The following is a 20,748-nucleotide window of genomic DNA, read 5'->3' as shown; positions in this document are numbered from 1 at the left end:
AGTTTCCTCATATAATGAGCAACTAGACTTACCTGTCTCAGAATACAAGAGGAATAGCTACTCTCCTTGTGATACAAGATAACACAGATTAAACAAAGCTAGAAATGGAGAGGAATCATTACTTCCAGTTAAACAATCAGCAGGATACTTAAAGAACCTAACTTAAAGAACTTAACCTATTTAGCATAAGAAAAGAGAGGCAATATATTACAAATAAGCGAGAAGGAAAAAACCCAAAGTAGTTAAATGACAAGCTATATAAATTTTTCTACTTAGATAAGTACCCCTGAATCAATGGGCAATGACCTCAGGTGAACAGAAAAAAAAAAAAAAAAAAAAAAAAAAAGCAGCAAAACAGGAAAGGGTAAAACCTGACAGAAATTAAAAGGCCCAAGGAACAAGCAAGACAAAGACATAAGTGGTATCACTAGTCCCTATCATCATAATAATCAAACAATGAAGACTCATTACTTGCCAAGGTCACACAGAAAGCTTATGGCAGAGAATTAAAATAAATTGACGTTATTCATGCACAGGCCTTTGAAAGACCCAATGCATTTTCAGACATTTCATTTAGGATCCTGAGTCTAGATTCTCCTGAGAGAAGGGCATTCAGTAAAACCTGTGTTTTGGCTGTTTGAGATCAGGCTATTGTTCTGACCTTTGCCTAAAGGACTTCACTCATTTCTTATTTTTTGAATCTTCTCATCAACAGTTAGGCTTGCTCATGTTATTTTCAATGTTATCTTACACTTCTTAATCACAGAAGATTTGAGGTTGGAAAGGACTTCTGGACCTCCCTTCAGATACATGTTCTCATTGATGAGATTCCCTCTCAGTCTTCTCTTCTCCAGGCTAAACAGGCCCAGCTCTCACAGCCTCTTCCCATAGCAGAGATGCTCCAGTACCTTAATCATCTTAGCAGCCCTGGCTCCAATAGCTCCATGTCTCTCTCGTATTGGAGAGCTCAGAACTGGACACCGTACTGCAGGCTTGGACTCACCAGGGCTGCATAGAGAGGGAGGATCACCTCCCTCAACCTGCTGATGACACTCTTCCTAATGCACCCCAGGATATCTTTGGCCTTCCTGGCCACAGGGACACATTGCTGGCTCATGGTCAGCTTGTTGCCCACCAGCACATTTGGGTCCATCTCCACAGAGCTGCTTTCCAGTAGGTCAGCCCCCAGCCTCTACTGCATGATATTATTTCTTCCTAGGTGAAGGACTCTGCACTTCCCTCTGCTGAGCTTCATGAGGGTCCCCTCCATCCATCTCTCCAGCCTGTCAGGGTCCCTCTGAATGGCAGCACAGCCTCCTGATGCATCAGCCACCCCTCCCCGTTCCGCATCATCAGCAAACTTGTTGAGGAGGCACTCTGTCCCTTCATCCAGGTCACTGATGAGTAAAATGAATAATACCAGAGCCAGTACTGACCCCTGCAGGACACTGCTACATACAGGCTTTCAACTAGACTGCACTGCCAACCAGAACCCTCTGACCTCTGCCTTTCAGCCAGTCCTCAGTCCACCTCTATCTGCTCATCTATTTCACACTTCCTGAGCTAGCCTATGAGGATATTATAGGAGACAGTGCCAGAAGCCTTGCTGAAGTCAATGTAGACATCACCTACTGCGCTCTCCTCATCTACCCAGCTAGTAATCCCATCATAAAGGCGATCAGATTGGTTAAGCACGATTTCCCCTTGGTGAACCCCTGTTGGTTACCCCTGATCACCTTCTTATCCTTCACATTCATATTAAGGCATACTATATTAAAAGATAGATTCAGATTTCTTGCTTTTAAATCCATTCATACAAACAACCCCTAAACAAGCAAGTATGCCAAAAAAAATGTATCAGAATTTGAACTGGGAGAGCCTGGATGGTAACACAAGATCTTGCTCTTCATACAGTTTTAAAGCAGTGTGTACGGCAAATAATGAAAGCAGCAACAGTAGCAAGTAAACACATTGTAACAGGCTTCTGGATCATTATCAGGCACTCCAGTAAATATTTGCAATATAATAAGAATGAAGTTGTGCATTTTTTCGATTTATGAAATAATGTTAGATGTAATTTACAAGCTGCTAACACATAAGTTATGCTCTGGACTCCTGCATTGATTTGCTGAACTTAGATTTGACTTACGTGGCTTTTAAAGTCAGTAGTATTTGCTTTTGACTGTAGCTTTGTTCATTTCAGCACAGAAGTCCATGTTTGTTCTGTTCCGATCTCTGAAATACCATGATTTTAGGCTTCATTGTCAGAGATCAAGCCTCACATACACCCACGTCAGAAAACAACCGTACAAATACTCAGAGCCAAGAGAACTGACAGAGAGATGGGGAGAAATGGTCAAGAAAAAACAGGGAAGACATGGTGAACTATAAACAAAAATCTGTTCTTTCAGTAACTGTTGTCATCACTACACATTTATGTCTGAAATATCGCTTCAGATACCAAGAAGCAACAGGCAAAGATGACAAGTACTCTATAATACAGAAGTGTCTTGAAAATAGAAAACAATAAGGGGTAGATAGAAAAAAAAATGTCAGACTTGCACAGCTTTGAAGTTCAGAGCATCTTTTAGTTTCCTCATTAAAACACCACTGGAGAGAGACTTCTAGCTTAGGCTGAGAATATCAGCCTTTCCTCCTTCTCTGGTGTGAGAGAAGCAGCTCCTCTCAGCAGTGCTAGCAGACAGCTAAGATAGTAGCATTAAAAAAAAAAAAAAAAAAAAAAAAGCTCATTTTCTATCATCAGGTCTACACTTTTCCCCTATATATAAAAAAAAAAATCTGATTTTGTTCCCTCACACCAGCCTGCAAAAAAGGATCTTTCTTTTCTAGTGTGCTGTAAAAAGAGTCTTACAGACAAATCCGTGAATGCTGCCTGTAATCACACAGCAGCTGATGATAGGCAGAAGAGAGGCAGTGCACAGGGAAAGATCTGCCACACTGCCCTCCTCCTACCCAAACAGCTGGTCCCAAACTGCTTGTCCTATCTGATAACACAGGGGTCCACAGGATGTGGCTAGAGCTGCACTTACAGACCCACAGAAAAGGTCCCAGCCAATTCTCAAGATAACATGCCACCCTAAAGTATTCCACATAAGTCAGCTGAACAAAGCAATCAATACTCTTAGGCGATGGAAACACACTTTCCATTTGTTCCTTTTTTCCTAGTCAGAGCCATCTGTAATTTACTAAGTGTTCTGAAGTCCAGCATAGGCAATGTAAAAGGAAACAGTCACTTCCACAGCAGGAAGAAAATGAGCAGCTTGTTCTTTTTAGCCTGAGCAGCGTAGCTGCAAGTTTCGTATTTCAGCTCCTCCTTCACATTCCAGGCCTGCCCAGGCTCCTCTCCAAAGTTTTTGAAAATGGAGTCTCTCACAACTACTTATCCTTTAAAATATTCCGTGCCGAAAGCCAGGGTCTTTGTTGTTTTTCTGTCGATGGTTTTGTGTACTGCAGTTCTCTGCCTATTGCAACTCAAGTTTTTTAAACCTAAAATCAAAGATTTTTATTCTTTCGAAGTCAAGGATTCACGAGGAAGGATTGTTTCCTTGGAAAAGTACAGAGGGAAAGTAAGTTACAACTTCATTATATCTTTATCTTGAATCTTTCCTAAAGCTATATCCATTTGTAGGTGGCAAAGAAGTTTGGTTATGGGAATTTATGACAGTTTCTGCTAAAATCCTGCTCTTCAAAACATAAACCATAAGTTAGAGGGAAATTTTACCTAGACCTGCCTCAACAACTAAGGATAAATTACAATAAAGAATATTAAATAAATATTAATGTTATGTTAATGTTAAATATTAAATAAATTACAACTAAGGAATGAGATTTTTAATCTATAGGGTTAACAATGGAATTTGTGCATTTTAACCATACTAGACAAAGGGTAGTATATTGTGCAGAACTTTTGAAGCTGATCTAATAAGATGAATTTAGTACCTGTCTTAAATATATGCTTTTTGCATGCTTATTTTTAAGCAAAGCTATAATTAGAAACAGTTTATGGATAAGATTTTTAAAACGGGAGGTCTCAAAGAAAAAGCAAATACCTTCAGCTGCTATTATTCTTACCCTATTTATTGAAATTATGGTCAGAGATAAAGTCCAGAAAGAACGACTGAGACAGTGGAATATGCCACTTTAAGATTTGATCAAAATCTCTATGCCATCTTTAGTTTTTCTAAGTATTCTAACTTTATTTCTCTGAAGGCGACTTTGGTTGTAAACGTGGCCAGTTACTGTCAACATACAGACAAAAATTACATCGCACTGCAAGAACTGCACAGAGAGTTTGGTCCCTCCCACTTCACTGTGCTGGCTTTTCCCTGCAACCAGTTTGGAGAATCAGAGCCTAGTTCAAGCCAGGAAATAGAATCTTTTGCCAAAGGAAACTATGGAGTAACCTTCCCTGTTTTCCACAAAATCAAGATTCTAGGATCAGAAGCAGAGCCGGCCTTTAAGTTTCTAATAGGTAACTATTTCCTTCTGTATACTGCACTGCCTATAACTGTGATATTGTTCCTGAATTCCAGTCTGGGTTTATCAAGCATAATCTGAGCAATCATTGCAGTCTTCATAGTCTATGGAGAGAAATAAGCACCTTTGGAAAACAATCCATCTCATTTTAATGCAGATATCAAAAAAAAGTTAGAATTGTATCTTGAAAGCACCTGTTTCTCCCCACTGATGATAAAATGTCTAAAGCTAGAAATACCTCTTTTGCAGACATACAAAGTTGAGTGCAAAGACTCCTACCTAAAACATCCTGTTTCAAATGATGGGATTTTCGTTGGAAAACAACTTTTCTTATAGAGAAAAATGTAACTATGATTAATTCTTCCAGTAATAATTATGACAAACAGATGCAGATACGAAAATTCCTCTTAGCAAAGAGTCATCTCATTAACTCATCTCATGAGTTTAGGGGCCCAATCTGCAAAATCCACTAGCACAAATATTCTAGACTCTTGCTACAGTAGGCATTTACTGACTTAAAGCCTCATGCTTTCACAAGCGAAATAAGACTGTTTTCAGTTGACCAAAATGCTCATAGACACAAAGCCAACTAAAATGCCTCTAAGTTTTCTTGAGCTTTGGTCAGGTCTTCATATAGCAAATGCTGGTATATGGAAAAAGGATAACTAGACCATAACCCTTCTCTATCACGTCTTTCTTTTTTTAAAAAAGAACTAGAAAATAGAGTATGAGAAGAAACCCTAGCTATATTCCATCTCCCTGCCCCATTCATGATCTGCTACCTAAACCAGTACACTAGGTGCTTTTCCAGAATAGTACAGTAGCCATGACAGATTCCAAGATTTCCCAGTCACTTCCAGTTCATCACAACTCTTCTCGTTAGAAACCTATTTGCATATCTACATGAAATCTTGCTTACACCACTTAAACCCATTGCTTCTTGTCATACCCTCAGTGATATCTGCTATGTACTTGAAAATTATGCCTTTCCTCAGTCATCTCCTAACCAGTCACAATAGTCAGTATTACTGTGCTTCCCCCCACCTACCTTTAGGCATCTTGTTGAGGCCCTTGGGTAAAGTCTAGTTGTGAGTTGCCTTGATGTCCAGTGGAATTACTGACTTGCACTCTGCAGGGGCCTCTCTGAGTTCATTAGAGAGGAGATCAGGGCAAGCAGGTACCAGATACGAGGGCAGTTAGTTTCAGTGTGCCTCACATCCTCATCTTTCAATAGATAATTTACTAACCCCACATAGGATGACGATGTGAGGATATAGAAATGAGAAGGGAAACTTGGATGTCACACATCTCATTTTATGCCATCAGCTTGAGACTAAACCATGTTTCCATTCACCTAGCTGATAACATTGGACTTCGTTTGTCCTCTACAACCTTACCAAGGAAAAGTTGCATTTTAATGATAGCATAGTGCATATAAAATTTAGATATTTTGACCAATTGGCTGGCTAAACAAATATCTACTCCTACCCATTCAGAAATAGAACTACCATATTCACTCGTTCAGTTCTTCTTTGATATCGTCACCATGAAAACAACAAAGATCCCTTGATAATTAAATATTTTGAAATAAGACTTTTCCTTCATTCTTCTGCTTCACAGGAGATTATTGTGCATCACCAAAGGAGTACCTCTCCTATATTTAGTTGTCCTGACAAACAAAAGATTGAACATTTTCATGCTACATCTTCTGCTGACTGTGACCACTAGCTGGTATCTGTCCCCCACTGTTAGAAAGCTTATTGCAAAAAAGATCTACTGGGAGCATAAACACAGTGCCAGAGCCTTCATACAACTCAACATTCTGTTGTTTTCACAGCAGTAAGGCATTTTGCTGGTCCAGTGCAAGGTTTGTGACCTTGCCTTTCCTAGAATAACCTCCAGCTTCCTATGTATATATGCTTACAGGCATTCATATACATTAGTAAACACAAAGAACACTTACATTCATGGTATTACAAACACTGTAAATGGCAAAATTCAGCACACTGCTTCCAAAAATAAGTGTAGAGCTCAGCACTGTTCCCCACTGTGTGCCTGTCCCCTGGTCAAAATCTCAAGTAGTTTTCTTCTACTTCTTCCCTCAAAGAGAGGCTTTCCCTCCCTTCCTAGGACCAGTAAGATTCTCCCAGAACAAAGGCTGAATCAAAAAACTGTTTCTGTCTCCTCTGGGAGCCATACAGTTTCCTGTATTATTTCCAGGGTCAAGGGGCTCTCCATCAGGAATTCATTACAGCAACGTTACCATTAAAGTTCTGCCTTATAAGTTGGAAGGCACTGAAGTAAGCCAAACATAGCCACTGCAATTCCTGCACCTATTTCTCCTCCCTTAAACTCAGGTAACACTAGGGATTCCCTGATGAGTATGCAGCCCCCATATGCTCCTCCATAGGAAGCAGAACATAGTAAAAGCCTTTCAACCGTTTTGGCAGAAGGTGAGAGTATCACTTTTCAGATTGTTAACACCGACCAGTAAACTTATGTCCAGAGCACTAGCAAAGAACAAGGTGGATTAAAAGAAACAAATAGTTAACCAGTCACTGCTTGCTAATTAAACAATTACAAGCCTAAGGGAGTCATTAAAATGATCTGATGTCACTCTTGCAGATTCTTCAAAGAAAGAGCCTAGATGGAATTTCTGGAAATATCTTGTCAGCCCTGAAGGTAAAGTTGTGAAATTCTGGAGACCTGAAGAACCCATAGGAACTATCAAGCCAGAAGTAGCATCCTTGATCAGACAGATCATCATGAAAAAAAGGGAAGATCTCTGAAAAAGCCATTCTGGCTGTGAATCCATTCAACAGCATGTGTGCACAACCTTAGTACATTCCTGTGAAACGCTGCTAGAAGCTAAGCCACCAGGTGATTTTATTTCTCTTCGGTGTTAGTATTTTCAGCCCCACTATGTCAATTAATGTTGGATTTGCTGCTGCAACAGCCTTGAGCACCACCAAGGCCACCAAGAATGGCAAGGCACTCAGCACCTTGCAGGACTGGACCTGCAATTGACAAAGTCTGAATGCTTCTTTACATTGCTGACCCCAGCAAGTCACAGTTGTCACTAGCAAGATATATAGCTAGATATAGCTATATATAGCTAGATATAGCTAAAAACAAGAGGACTTGTGCAAATACTGAATAACTTAAAGATTTTTGTTTCCCATCTACAATTAACAAGTAGGTTTTGATATGCCATTAACACTTAACTGCCCTGACCGAATGATATGGAGTCCAGAGGTACCATATCAGAGTCTTCTGAAACAAATGTCACTGAAGATAATAGCTTTGCAATATTAACAGAGGACAATTATTGAATTGCAAAGCTGTATACTTGGTCCTAAAATAAACTGTACATAGAAAATGAGATTATTATTAAAAGAGAAAAAGTGACAAAAAAAATGTTTCCTTCCCTGCTTTGTGTGTATTTTGATTCATTTTACATTTCACCCTTACAGCAACACCTGTAACCTCATAAGACTTTTCCATACACTTGTACTGCAGTGCAGTGCCTTGGCTGTGAGCTCATCTTCTGCAGGATTCCCCATTCTTCTGATCTGGATGCAAGTAGGGCATGTGTGAACGTATCTGGCTCCTAAAACAGGATGCAAGGGGCAGAGGGGAAATCAATAGCCTGGTATGCTAATAGACATCCTTTCAGACACCTTTGCGATGATTCAAGGTGATGCTCCCCAGCTATCTACCCCTCTGGAAGAAAACAGTCTTCAAGTAGAGGCAGCAAAAAGAGGGATGAAGGGTCATGTAGCAAGCCCTGCTCTTCTCACCTTGAAATCTCCCTAGTCTAGTACAAGTGCCAATCCATTTCCAGTCAGTTTAAAAAAGCGTAGATGAGCAGAGCAGGGTAGGATAGGTTGATTGTTCCATTTCAAACTACCAAGCATTTTCATAGATCTGTTTGACCAAGGGAAAGGATGAATTGGAATACAGAACCTCATTCCAGTAGTCTGAAAGAACAGAAATAAAATAAACCAATGGCTCAGAAGTTTTCTACATGAAAGAGGATTGGTAACAGTGCTGTTATCCTGTAAGATTAACAATGACTGACACTTATACACACACTAAATACAGAGTCAGTGAGTGAGCATATCTCAGTAATTCAAGTTATACGAGAAAGTGTTTGCTTGCTGAGCACATACATCGATGGTTTAGTGAATGTGTGCCATGCTTGAACTAAGATGTCCCAAGATGACTTCCAAAACATTTGTACTACTAAATAAGGCCAGAAGCCTTTTTTCTCATGTTCATGTATTTAAATTCTCTTCTCTCTGCCACATAAGGGTGGCATTTCTCATACTCCCTACAGAGAACAGTATGTGGCCCATGATATCACCCAACCTGCCTCAGTCACTGTACAGTGAAGCCAAAATCATGCCAAGTGTGCAAACACTTGCACAGACAGATTTTGTACTCTGGCTGTGGCTTTTGTTTGCTAGACACAGTTCCTGCTGCTCTGAAATAGCCTGCATGCACTATCTGTAGCCCCAGCTCCTTGACTTCCCTATTTGCAAGAATCAATATTATCTCCACATCCAGAGATGTCCCTAGAGGAGGGTCACCAGGGATGAAGGACTCTGTAGAAGTACTTCATTTCAGCCCTGACTGCAGCAACATCACTTTCCAGCTCATCTTATTACAGTCTGTGGCTCTAATCCAATACCACCACACAGGCTTCATACCTCAGCACTACCTCATTTTCCTGCTCTAGTCCTGCCTCTTGCCCTCATTCCTTCTCCAGTTCTGACTGGATTTCTGTCCACATTTTGGCCTCTTATCTTGACAGCCCAGAGATCTGCTTTTTGTTCCAGGTTCACGACTGGTTCTTGCTTCTTTCCCCTGCTCTGCTTGTTCCAGATCTCTGTTCACCTTGGTCCTCAGACCAAACAACATCCCCTTAGAGCAAGCAGAACTGCTTCCAGAGCCCCAGAGCCACAAATCCCAGGAGCTGTGGCCACTGCTAGAAATTTATTTCACTAAACTCAATGCAGTGGATGATTCTAAGGTTTTTCTATTTATGCCTAAGTGCAACCTGGAAGAACACAGCTCCAGTGTAGAGCTGGTAAGCTGCAGAGAACCTCTGGTTCATGAGAAATTTCTCCCCCCTTAGGCTAACTTTTAATCAATTCCTTGAACAAAGAACTTTCTAGTGAAAGAGAACCCCTTATTTTCCACCAATTCTCATTTCACTCAGCTTAGTCTGAGGTGAAACCACAGAATTCTCCTCCTACTGAATGACCTGCAGCAGTAAACAAAGCAGAGAGTTTCAAAACCACATCTGTGGTCATACTGTTCTCCTTTTGATACCATTCATAAATGTTTCAAAGGTTAAGATGCCATTTAATGGTGTAAGATAAGTATAAATTCACATGGTGTCCAAACCTGAAGCTTTCACTTGAGTATGCAACATATAAGTTAATAGTTCTTTAGAAATCAGCTGGTTTATCTGCCCAATTGTGTCAAATGCAACCAAGTTTATTTGTATACCTTTCAGTCACTTGTTTTGCATAATCCTTTCAGCTAGGAGAGCTAGATTGGCATAGGTCCCCATACCATCTAAAGATCTGACGAGATATTTATAACCACGTTCTTTACATTCTTGTCTCAACAGTGATATAGTGATGTGTTAATGTGGTAGTGTAGTTAGTTGCTGGTGTCTAAAGAGCAGCTAACTAACTACACTGCCTAATCACCACACACAACACTAGAATCAGCCTAGTTCTGCAGACCTCCACAAAACTGCTATTTTCTTCCCGAGGAGACCTTCCTAGGTCTCCTAGGTTTGCAAGAATGGGACATGCTACTTAACTGTTTTTATAGGAGTGCCCAGACAAGGTTTCTCTGCATTCTGTAAATAAGTGCCAAGATGAGAATAAAGGTATCACCATGTTAGCTGTTGGAGTGTGTTTGACCAGTACTGGGCTTCACTGGGCTTCTATCAAAAGGATCAACAGCCTTTACCCTTCCAAGGTATAAAATTATGTCTTATTAAAATTGGGTTACCTGGTAAGACTGTATGCAGTTTATAAGCACACTGGTGTTCCCAAATCAAGTTATTCCAAGAAGAAAAGGGAGCAAAAAAATTCTAAAGTTGACCTCTACTTTTACAAAATGGAAAGATAATTATGCTTCAGATATGGTGTTCAGGCAGTTAGTGAAATACACCATTTTAAGTCAGTTTCTAACTGATCAGTTAAAAATAAATTTTACTTTTGCCAAATATCATTTTATAAAGTTACTAAAGAAAATCTTGAAAGTCACAAAAATTTAAACATTTTTTAAGCTTTGCTTCTTTAAGAAAGCTTTCAGGGAGTTTAAAACTGTTTGAGATCTGTTTATATTTACCTATTTCAAGTATTTAAGGTTCCCATTACCTTGTATCTAAAAGCAGATAACAGTCTAGATCTCATATCCCTGTTATTCAAAGAATTGAAAGAAAATTTTTTAATTACAGCTATAACACTGAACAGTGTAATAGAAATATAACTGAGCCTAACAGTTAAAGAAAAAAAAATCCTCAAAGAATGCTAGTAGCACTGCAGTTTGTTGGTCAAGGTATGTGGAGCAGGATAGCAGCTGCGTGTTAGCTGATGTCAGAATTTCAACCAGCTAACATACACTGCCATCCCATCACACACAGACAGGCCACCCATATTTCTGGAATAGAGATCTGACTTTCCAAGGTAATTGCCTTTAAACAGTGATAAGCTGGCCCTGTAGCAGGTGACAGTGAACTAGTGACTGCTATATTCACATAGAGCAGCTGGTCAACAGTACACTGCCTACCAGACACAGTTCGTACATAATGAGATCTTCCATGAAACATCATGGGCCTGAATTTGAGAGGTCTCATACTTTCTATCCGAATCCAGTACTGCTCACCTGTTTCGGGGTTCATATTTCATAGGTATTCAACTTGAAATAGTGAACATTTTTCATGAAATAAATAGCACAGAAAAGTTTGATTCAGTAACAGACTTGAACTAAAATAATCAAGTCCACATGAAATGTGACTAGAATCAGACTCCAGACTGTCATCAAGGAACTGTGAAGTATTGCAGTCAGTTTCTTGCCTTAGTTGTATCAGCACAAGCATGCCATACATCTCCACTAAGTTAACTAGTATCATATTCACTTTATTTTATTCCTTCTCTTCCTCAAGCAGTGATTCACAGTCATCGCTGGATTCAGGATCTTGGGCTAGGTGAACCCTGAATTGAACTCAATATAGTCAGTTTTAGGTTACTTTGAAATTATATTTGGTTATTCCACAGTGGAACTTACTTCCAGGTGGTATGCCACACTGTACCTCCATTTACTCATAAAATGGAGGATGTGTAAAGATACCAAGATTCAACCTTACTGATTTAGATTGTATGGAGGTAAAATTTTACCTGCAGCATCCATTTTGATGTAAACCTGTTTGAAGCCATGCTGGAAGAGAGCCACGTACTTTGTATCAAAGTGAATGAATACCAAATTTAAACCCTTCACTTCTTAAAATCAGGTCCTGAATCACTTGAAGTTACCTCACTAGTCCTGAATTCTCAAAATAAAACAAAATACTAAAACATTTACTTGCCCTAAGGCTGCTGTTAGCAACTACAGGAAAGAACTGGCCAATTGACTTCTGCTTGTTCCACAGTAAGAGAAGGCCGCTTTGAGTCTTCTGCGATGCTTTTGAATGAAACGGTCTGGAGTGCACCTAGCAGCTGTTCACACATCAGAAACAACAGCCAGCTAACATGCACTGCCAGACTGATACATTCTATTGAGTTTTGCCCATTTGCTCCCTCTCCACCCCCATCCCCACCAGATTTTTCCTCTTTTAGAACCCAGTCATTATTCAGTTTAACAGAATGGCTTCTCCTATGGGGTTACTTACATTAAATATTTACATTGAAGCTACATTCTCAGTAAGCTGGTGACTACATTTCTATAGTGTGGTTGCATTTAAGGGTGCATAGCTTATCTCCTGCTTCAGCATTTTCAGTATGTCCACTTCCTTTTACATCTTTACCTCCCACTCCATCCATCAGTGTATTTGAATCTCACCAGAATGCATGATCCTTCAACTCCTTAAGGCAAAAGCTGCCTACATTTCACATCTTGTTTACTGTCAAGCACACTGACAGTGATTAATAGGTATTCATCTGTGTATCTACTCATATGCAAGTTTTTCATTGTTTCTTTTGCTCTTACCACCCTCTAAGCATGGAAATGTCAGACTGCAGTGCCAAAAAACAACAGGGCTTCCTACATCCATTCAGTTACTTCCATCAAATTAGGAAACTTCTGCTTTTAAATACAAATAGTCCCTCTAGTGCCAAGAGAAGAGAATGCCACATTCCCAAATCATCCACAGAAGAGATGCCACTTTGCTACAACTTGCATATGCCTTTCTAACATTTTACAGCCTGTAGTTACACAAGTGTGATAATGATGAACAGGAAAGAAAAAAAATATCGAAAGGTACTTCAATATCCTGAATTTTCCTCCTCTCCAAAAAAAAAATAAAAGGGGGAACTCTAAGTGTAACACATATAGAGAAGAGTGAGTGTCTATGCATGCACTTACCTTAACTGTTTTCTGAAGGTTTTGCTTTCTGCTCCACTTAGGGTCTTTTCCAAGTGTTCTCATGACTTTTTCCTTTAAAGAAATAGAAGTAGAACACTTAATAAATGCATGGCTCTCACTGGAGCAGCAGTTTCTTCATGCTATATCACCTGCCAGGTGAGCCCAGCTGCTGGCCAGATGGTACCACCAGCCCCAGCTCTTCCACAGAGGCCGAGCTCCTAGCCGGGCTCCCCCAGCACTTCCCGGGGGCCGAGGCAGAAGATAGCAGTCAGGGACACCCCAGAAAGCACTGACCAACCAGCCACTGCACAGGGCACAGGCTGAGGACAAACCCCAGCTCAGCACCCCACAGCAAACCCTCGCTGCCCCGATCTTCCTCAGGGCACATCCTTTCCGCTCCCACTCCACTTCTGCCCGGGGGCTGCCGACCCCGCTGCCTCCAGCGGCGGCCTCACCCACACGTAGGCCCCGAGGGCAAGACAGCCTCGAAGGAAGGCGACCTATGGGCACGGTGACCTACGGGGAAGGCGACCTACGTGCAAGCCAACCGACACAGAAGGCAACTTATAGCCGAGGCAGCGCATGGGCGGCCGCGGCGGGGCGGGGGCGCCCCACGACCCGCGGGGCCGGCGCCAGCCCACCGCCCGCGCCCCGCCGCCGCCGCCCTTTAAAGCGCCGGCACGCGCGGCCGCTGAGGCGGGAACCCCCCGCCGCGGGCGCTGATTGGCCGCGCCGCGCCGCGCCCCCTGGCGGAGTCGCTAGGCGGCGCCGCGGCGCTGCCCGCCCCGCGCTGCCGCCGCGCCGGCGGGCTGCGGCGCGCGGCGGCGGCGGCGGCGGGACGCGCGGCGGCAAAGGAGCGCGGCGCGCGGGGCGCAGCGCGTCCCGTCCGCCAACGGCTGTGTGGAGGCGGGAAGGCGGGGGGGGCTCCTGCCCCCGCCCGGCGGGAGGCATGGCCCGTTCCCGGGCGGGCGGCAGCCCCGCGGCAACGACAACAACCGTTTGACCGCAGCAGCGGTGCTGCTCCGCCGCCCGTGCCCATTACCATCGGGGCCGTGCGGGGCCCGGGCCGGCCCCCACCCGCGACGGGCCGCCGCTGTGGGGCCGCGTTGGCGGCTGTGCCGCGTGGACAGCCGCTGCTGGGCCGAGGCCTAGGCGTGAGGGTGGCCTCTGCGCACACGGCAAGCACAGTGCAGACTTGCTTCTCCTCAGGGTTTTTCCCGGCCACCGTCACGGAGCCCCTGCGGAAGCATCCTCAGAGCAGAGACCTGGGCGCGCTCCGGCCGAGCGCGCCGTGAGGCATTCGGGCCCGGCCGAGCATGCTGTGAGGCGTTCGGGCCCGGCCGCCCTCCCAGAACTGGGGCTGGAGTGGGGGAACCACGAAGGTCCCCGGCCACGTGCGGCCATCTGCATCTTGCCTCAGTCAGTCATTTTGAGCGAAGCTCCCAAAAAGCAAAGCAGAGCAGAACTTCAAAAATTAACAGCACCAGGAACAGCCAAGATCATAGGAAAACACCTATCACTCATTAGTTCGATACGATAAAGACAGAAGTGCATAGGAGAAAACGCGAATGATCATTTTATCCCAGCAGATGAACTGCTCATATGCTTGTTTTGTGGAGTATAGATTACAGGGGAATTGTACATACGCCTTATTCACTCATTTCATACATGTACAGCTGCCAGGACGTGCCTTGCATATTCTATTCAAAATCAGTTAAGGGACAGAAGTCCTTTTCAGCCTTTGTATTAAGTATCAGAATTTTGGAGTTACACCACTTGCTTTTTCAACTGGAAAAAGCTGAGAAACCCAGTATACAAGAGATCCCATTTGTCCTTGTTTCAGCTCTTGGCTCTTACTAATCAACATTAGAAGTGTTATTTTCACTAAGAGATTTGTTGCTTTTGGGAATACACATGGTTCCTAGTGTTTCCTTAGCTTAGTTTAAAAAAATTTCTCCTGAAGAAGAAAAGAATTTTTTCTAAGTTTCTTGTTAGAAAAGTATTATTTGACAACAGAAAATGTCTTGTGCAAAAATCTTCTTATATGAAGTCCCACATTCCTAGTCACTTCTATTTCTGTAGCTGCATATGCAACATCTAGGAAAGGAGACCATGGAAGTGAGACAATAGAGGAAAATAATTATGCCTTAGTTTTAGGCAACACTTGATACAAGTATTTTGCTGAATCAAAATAAAATTTTATTTCAAAAGTACAATTTTATTTTCTTACTATGTATTTGTAAGGACAAATAGCAGGGCTCTCAGAATACGAAGTGTTTGAGTCCTCAAAGATGATTTTAATACTTTCTATAAAACAAACATTACACTAAGCATTGGAAGAATTCCATCACAAGGGATTGTTTGTAATGTTTCAGATGTTCGTTTAACTGAGTATGAATTCCTTATACAACAATAAAGTTCAGCAAACATTGTCAGCTAGTGTTACTCTGCAGAATAACTGCCTAGCAGCAGATGCTGGCATGCACTGCAAAACCTACTGATCTTAGTACTCCATGAACTAGCAATACCTGACCAAAATGTATTTAACTATTATCCATCAGACTGCTGTTTGGGCCTCTAATGGTGATTTTGCTCACACTGAAGAGTACCTTTCAGATGAGCAAAACTGTTAGAATGCAATTTTACGTGAGACTAGTTTGTCTTACATAGCAAGAGGAGAGTTTTCCAAGTCAGAACTTGTTGGCGGTAAGCTAGAATAAAGGCCAGAAGTCTTCCAAAGTCAACAAGACTGGTTCTGAGTGAATTAGAATTAGCATTAATTAAGCTTCAGTGGAGAAAATGTTAAAAAAAACCATTTAAAATGGTTGTTTTGTCACAACACCCTTAATCCAAAATAATTATTATTCAACAGTTCTCCAAAAGCAAATTCACTAAAAATCTTTTTGTAAGACTAACATAAAATGTTGATTATATATATATGCAGGCCTCAAAGATAAGTATAAAATGCACCCTACTTTACAAAAAAAAGGGGATAGTTATAATTTAATGGCAAATTCTAAAACTGTGTTTTCTAGAAACCAGTTAGATGTTACCAAAACTCCACTGTTGAATATGATACTGTTACTGCCATTTGCTGATGCTATTGGGATGTATTTGTACTGTGGAAGCAACTTTTAAGTTCCTTTGAGAATCTGTTGTGTTAGTCCACTATACATACGTTTGGTGAATGAATCATGGGCTAACACACATATAAGTCTTGATAGCTTTTCCTGTGCATGGTCTTTCTCACAGCAAATATGACTTAGCTCATCTTCTAGTGTAAACGGCTGCCTTTGCAGCCTGAGCTAAATAAATTAGCTATAGGCGGAGAACAACACACTGGCAATTACCAGAGGTTGGGTGACACATGGTAATTTGTTAGGCCTCTTAATGATAACTTCAATGTGTGTCTAAGAATCCAAGAGGAAAAAAGAAGATCAGATTAACAGAGCAAGGCATTAAAGAGTAAACAATGTGATCTAGCATAATTAGTGTTACAAGCAGTGATTCCAGCGCATGAGCTTTTAGCTCGTGCATGCACACCCCATGAATGAGTTCTCAGAAAAGATACGTAAGATTAATGTGTCCATTTGGAGGTTTTCTCATAAAAGCTCCTTCTGAGCACTGTGACGAGTAAATAGAAAATACACTAAGATATTATCTATTTGTTAGTAGCCTTAAAAATCACTGGATCCTGAAATGAAGTCAATGGTAAAGAAAATTCAGAGATAAACAGAAGAGCTGTGGGATAGCTATAATTATACAGTAAGTCTGAATTGTTTGTATTTGTTAAGAATGATGTGCTGGATTGTTAGGTAGGTATTAGAAGATCAAGGATATCTTTAAAGCTTACTTCTTCCCTTGAAGTGTCTCGTGTTTTGGAAATAATGTAGTAAGTAAGAGCTCTGTTGTTGCTTAGAAACTGTAACTGAATTTTAAACAGAAGAGGTTTCCTTTAGAAAAGCTGTGCACAGCTGAAATTATAGCTTCTGAAATGCTTCCAGGATTTTACTAAATGAAATTCTTCAAACATTTTACTTTATTTATTTATTTATTTAAATGAAAATGGCATCTTGACTGAATGGCTTCATTTCTGTATCATTACAGACTCATTTTAGGCTCCACATTAAGGAACCTATGCAGTCAGTTGCTCAGTTCTTGGAGCAACCTAGGTTTCCAGGGTTCACTCTAATGAATTTTTGAAGCTCATTGTAAAAATATTCTCCTCAGAAGCTAGTATGCAGAAACTATGCAGTTTGTGCCCACTGACACCAGATGGTGCTGGATGTTCTGCTTGGTGCCTCCTGGAAAGCTGATAGGCAGATTTACCAGTGTATGTTAACTTCTTTTATTTCTCATCTATTATCCCTGAGGTATTTTCATCCTAAATTGTCATCATGGTCTACACACTTCATAATTTACTACCAATTTGTAGTTTGAAAGTGAGATGTGGACATGAATAGCAAGTCTCACGATGTTACCAGAGAATTAAGCACTAACTGAAATAATGCATTTCATGAAAAGCTGGATTTACCACATATAGACTGCTGAACAAATGCTAGTAATTCTTGTATGGCCCAGGTATCTCAGGATGTGATAATGACAGTGCTCTTTGCAAAATAGTTGCTGACAGGAGGCAATGCTAGCCTAAACTAAGCCCTGACAAGTAGAAAGATCATAGAAAAGCTGTTCATAAAACATTGTCTTAAAGCAAGAGATCATAGCTTCAGTTAACTGAAGCTCAGCTTCAGTTAACGGAAATATAACCAGAACTCTTCTTTAGCTTGATTTCTAGATTACCAATAGGAGCCTTTATATTAAACCAGAAACCATCCTAAGGATCTCAATGGCATGAACATGGAGGGCATTCCAGACAAATCCAGTACCTTTCCTTCACAGCCAGAAAGGTTGTCGAAAGAGAAGGTTGTTGCTGTCTGTTACCCAGTTGGAGGATCTGAAGAAGGTGTAACAAAGTGTTAAGAGGAGGATGACTCTTTTGGAAGTGGGAGGGAAAGATCTGAATAAGATTTACCAAAATTTCGAGTTGATATTTGAAGTAGGTGGGAAAGATTGTTGAACTGATCTTGGTAAAAATTTGTTTTGATTTTGCAGCTGATAAGAGAGGTTTCTGGGAACTGAGGCTTCTAACCTCCTGTCAAAAAGAAAATGAGGTCTCAGTATTGTTAGATGTTCAAAGAGTAGAGGTCCTGATTTTCTTACTTTTTCTTCCTGTATCTATTCACTGTAACTTTTTAGCCAATGTCCCAGTCTCTTCCCTATTCAGTCATATCAGTATTGATATGCTTTTGAGTCAGTTAGAGCAACAGTTCTCTCAATGATACTGGGCTATTCTAAGTAACAGACAATAGTAGTAGATGTTGTGTTACATTTGTAAAAGGCAGCTTTGGCCCTGAAGGGTCCAGAAAGGATAGGGAAGGAAACAAACAGGAAAGACATGGAATTTGCCTCAGTTCACAAGGCTAGTTCCTTCACGTCATTTCCTACTTCAGTCAACAGTCATTGTTTAGATTTCTGATATGAAATGATGTTGACCAGGCAACTGGGGTATTCTGTCAGTGAACCCACAGCTTCATTTTAGCTGTACAAAGCACTGGGCATTAAGGCTTCCTTCAGAGGTTGAGGGGGAAAAAAGCTCCTGCTTCACTGGTTAGTCCTACTCTGAGCCATGGAGTTAAGGTCTCAATCCAGTAGTCTGCTCGTCAGACAAACTTCCGTTTCATTTGTCTTTGCCAGCATAGCAAAAGCAGTTGTGAATGTGTGGGGAGTGAGGTCTGGAAACAACTGTCCACTGTTCCTCTGCAACACCTCAGAGCTTAAGGAGAATGACACTACCTATGTAGCAAGGCAGAAAACACGATCTGAATCTGAAACATGCGTGCTCAGTTGTGTCACATCAAGTGTGTGTGCTGCATTATCTGGATATACTGACTCATGAAAGATGTAGTCCCACCTTTATGTTTTTCTGACTGTTGTCTGTTTGTACCACACGTTCTGCATTACTTAATCTCCTTTTATTTCCATGTTAAATTCAGCAATAATGACTAATCTAGTGGCAACTGTGCATACATAGACTAAGGACCTCTTTAGCACAGGGAGAAATTTGTGTCAGCTGTCAGCTTCTGTCTTGTAAAAGTTTTTTCATAAGTTTAAAAACAGGGGAGGGAAAAAGAAAAGAAGCAAAAATTTTTTTTCCTCAGTGTACCAAATATTAATTGCTAGTGAGAATGCTTTTTAGTAAATCATTTGACTTCTTATGTAGCATACTGTTAACTCCCAGGACTGTCAGTTTTCGTGTAACATTTGACTTTCATAAAACAATACAATTCACAACAGATTTCTTCAGCAGCACACTGCATGAGAGGAGAAAATTTTCTCTGGTAAGGAAAACTCATTTGTGGTCCCCCATTCCCTGTCTTGGTGGCAAGACCAACAGCTTGTTCAGGTGGCAGATGAAGAGTCATCCTGTTAGGTCATCCCTTCTGGGTCTTTCTGCTAAGCTACATTCTTCAGCATGTACTGCCTTTCCCTGTGCACATTAAGAATCGCTTTCGGTAAGTTACTGCTACAAAGGCAGTCTTAGTTAAGACTTTCAGCACACCAAATTCCCATGATGGCTTTGAGGACTGCACACAACATACTGCTACATTTAGTTTGCCTTGGCTTAACTCCAACACAACAACAGAAACTCTGGGTTTGTTGCCAGCTGCCATTTGTGTGCCTAAATAACATTTCATCCTGAAATCCTGAGATTCTAGATTAATAAACTGCCAAAACGCCACTAAGATATGGCTCTTTCCAGGACTTCTTTAGCAACTTCTACAGTTAACAAAATAATAATTATTATATTACTAGTACCACTTTGCTATAGGTTATTATAAAATCAAGTTATGCAAAAAATAATACAGCTTTTGAAAAATTGTAGGTTGTAACTATAGTCAATACTTGAGGCACCTCTTGCAGATGATTCTCTTCAGGTGGCCCTCTGAGATAGGACAAGATTTCTAATATCCTTTCCTGAATAATGGCAATTAAATACTCACTGTAAAACCAATTATAATAAAATATGTTTTAATCAAATAGTTGCTGTCAGATTCAGCTCCACCAGCAGATCTCTGGCTTTTTTTTTAATCCTTTTTCGTCACTTTTATCCCAATGACTGAATTTAGAACATCAAATTGGGGAATAAGAAGTCAGAAGTCAAAGTGGCTTATTTCAAATTAACAACTTTAACATGTATCTTCATTTTTGAAAGGGAATGTTTTTTCACCTATGTATTCCATTACCACTAGATTATTCATGTGTGCTCATGTGATTTTCAGTATGACATGGCACACTGCTCTCTTACAAGATTTATGAAGCATGGCCACTGAAAGAGCACAGTGAGGGAAACGCAGCTGGGATGGTCTCTTCTCCTTCTTTTCAGGTGCAGGAAGCATATTGAGAAGAAATGCAGTGTTACTGCCATTATTACATGCTATGAACTAAGCTGATCAAAAAAAAAAAAAAAAAAAAAGAACAAACAAACACTGAAGATGTAATAGAGGAAGGATGTTTACAAGCCTTTAAAAAAGAATTTTGTTTTAAAGCAAGGGCACTTACAGTTCTTTTCTGAGGTGCAACTTT

The 20,748-nt window shown here is 41.0% G+C and overlaps 1 protein-coding gene across 2 annotated transcripts; it reads left to right on the top strand.

The window, feature by feature from the left end:
• The first annotated feature begins 3,357 nt into the window (after positions 1 to 3,357).
• Positions 3,358 to 7,901, top strand: GPX8 (glutathione peroxidase 8 (putative)). 2 transcript variants are annotated; one of them, XM_062599624.1, is made up of 3 exons: positions 3,358 to 3,587; positions 4,231 to 4,492; positions 7,123 to 7,901. In XM_062599624.1, the coding sequence occupies exons 1-3, from the start codon at positions 3,381 to 3,383 to the stop codon at positions 7,284 to 7,286; spliced, it is 633 nt and encodes a 210-aa protein (XP_062455608.1). In that variant the 5' UTR covers positions 3,358 to 3,380; the 3' UTR covers positions 7,287 to 7,901. The 2 variants fall into 2 exon arrangements, with proteins under 2 accessions (XP_062455608.1, XP_062455610.1); XM_062599626.1 differs by lacking the exon at positions 4,231 to 4,492 and having other exon boundaries at positions 7,123 to 7,281.
• The last annotated feature ends 12,847 nt before the right edge of the window (positions 7,902 to 20,748 follow it).

Source organism: Rhea pennata, chromosome Z (genome assembly GCF_028389875.1).
Source record: "Rhea pennata isolate bPtePen1 chromosome Z, bPtePen1.pri, whole genome shotgun sequence".
NCBI lineage: Eukaryota > Metazoa > Chordata > Aves > Rheiformes > Rheidae > Rhea > Rhea pennata.
This window is presented reverse-complemented; position numbering and strand designations above follow the sequence as displayed.

Excerpts from the sequence above, each read along its gene's own strand:
- GPX8 (XM_062599624.1), top strand. The coding sequence starts at position 3,381 with ATGGAGTCTCTCACAACTACTTATCCTTTAAAATATTCCGTGCCGAAA. Across the intron at positions 3,588-4,230 it reads TGGAAAAGTACAGAGGGAAA|GCGACTTTGGTTGTAAACGT; the intron begins GTAAGTTACAAC and ends ATTTCTCTGAAG. Across the intron at positions 4,493-7,122 it reads GGCCTTTAAGTTTCTAATAG|ATTCTTCAAAGAAAGAGCCT; the intron begins GTAACTATTTCC and ends TCACTCTTGCAG.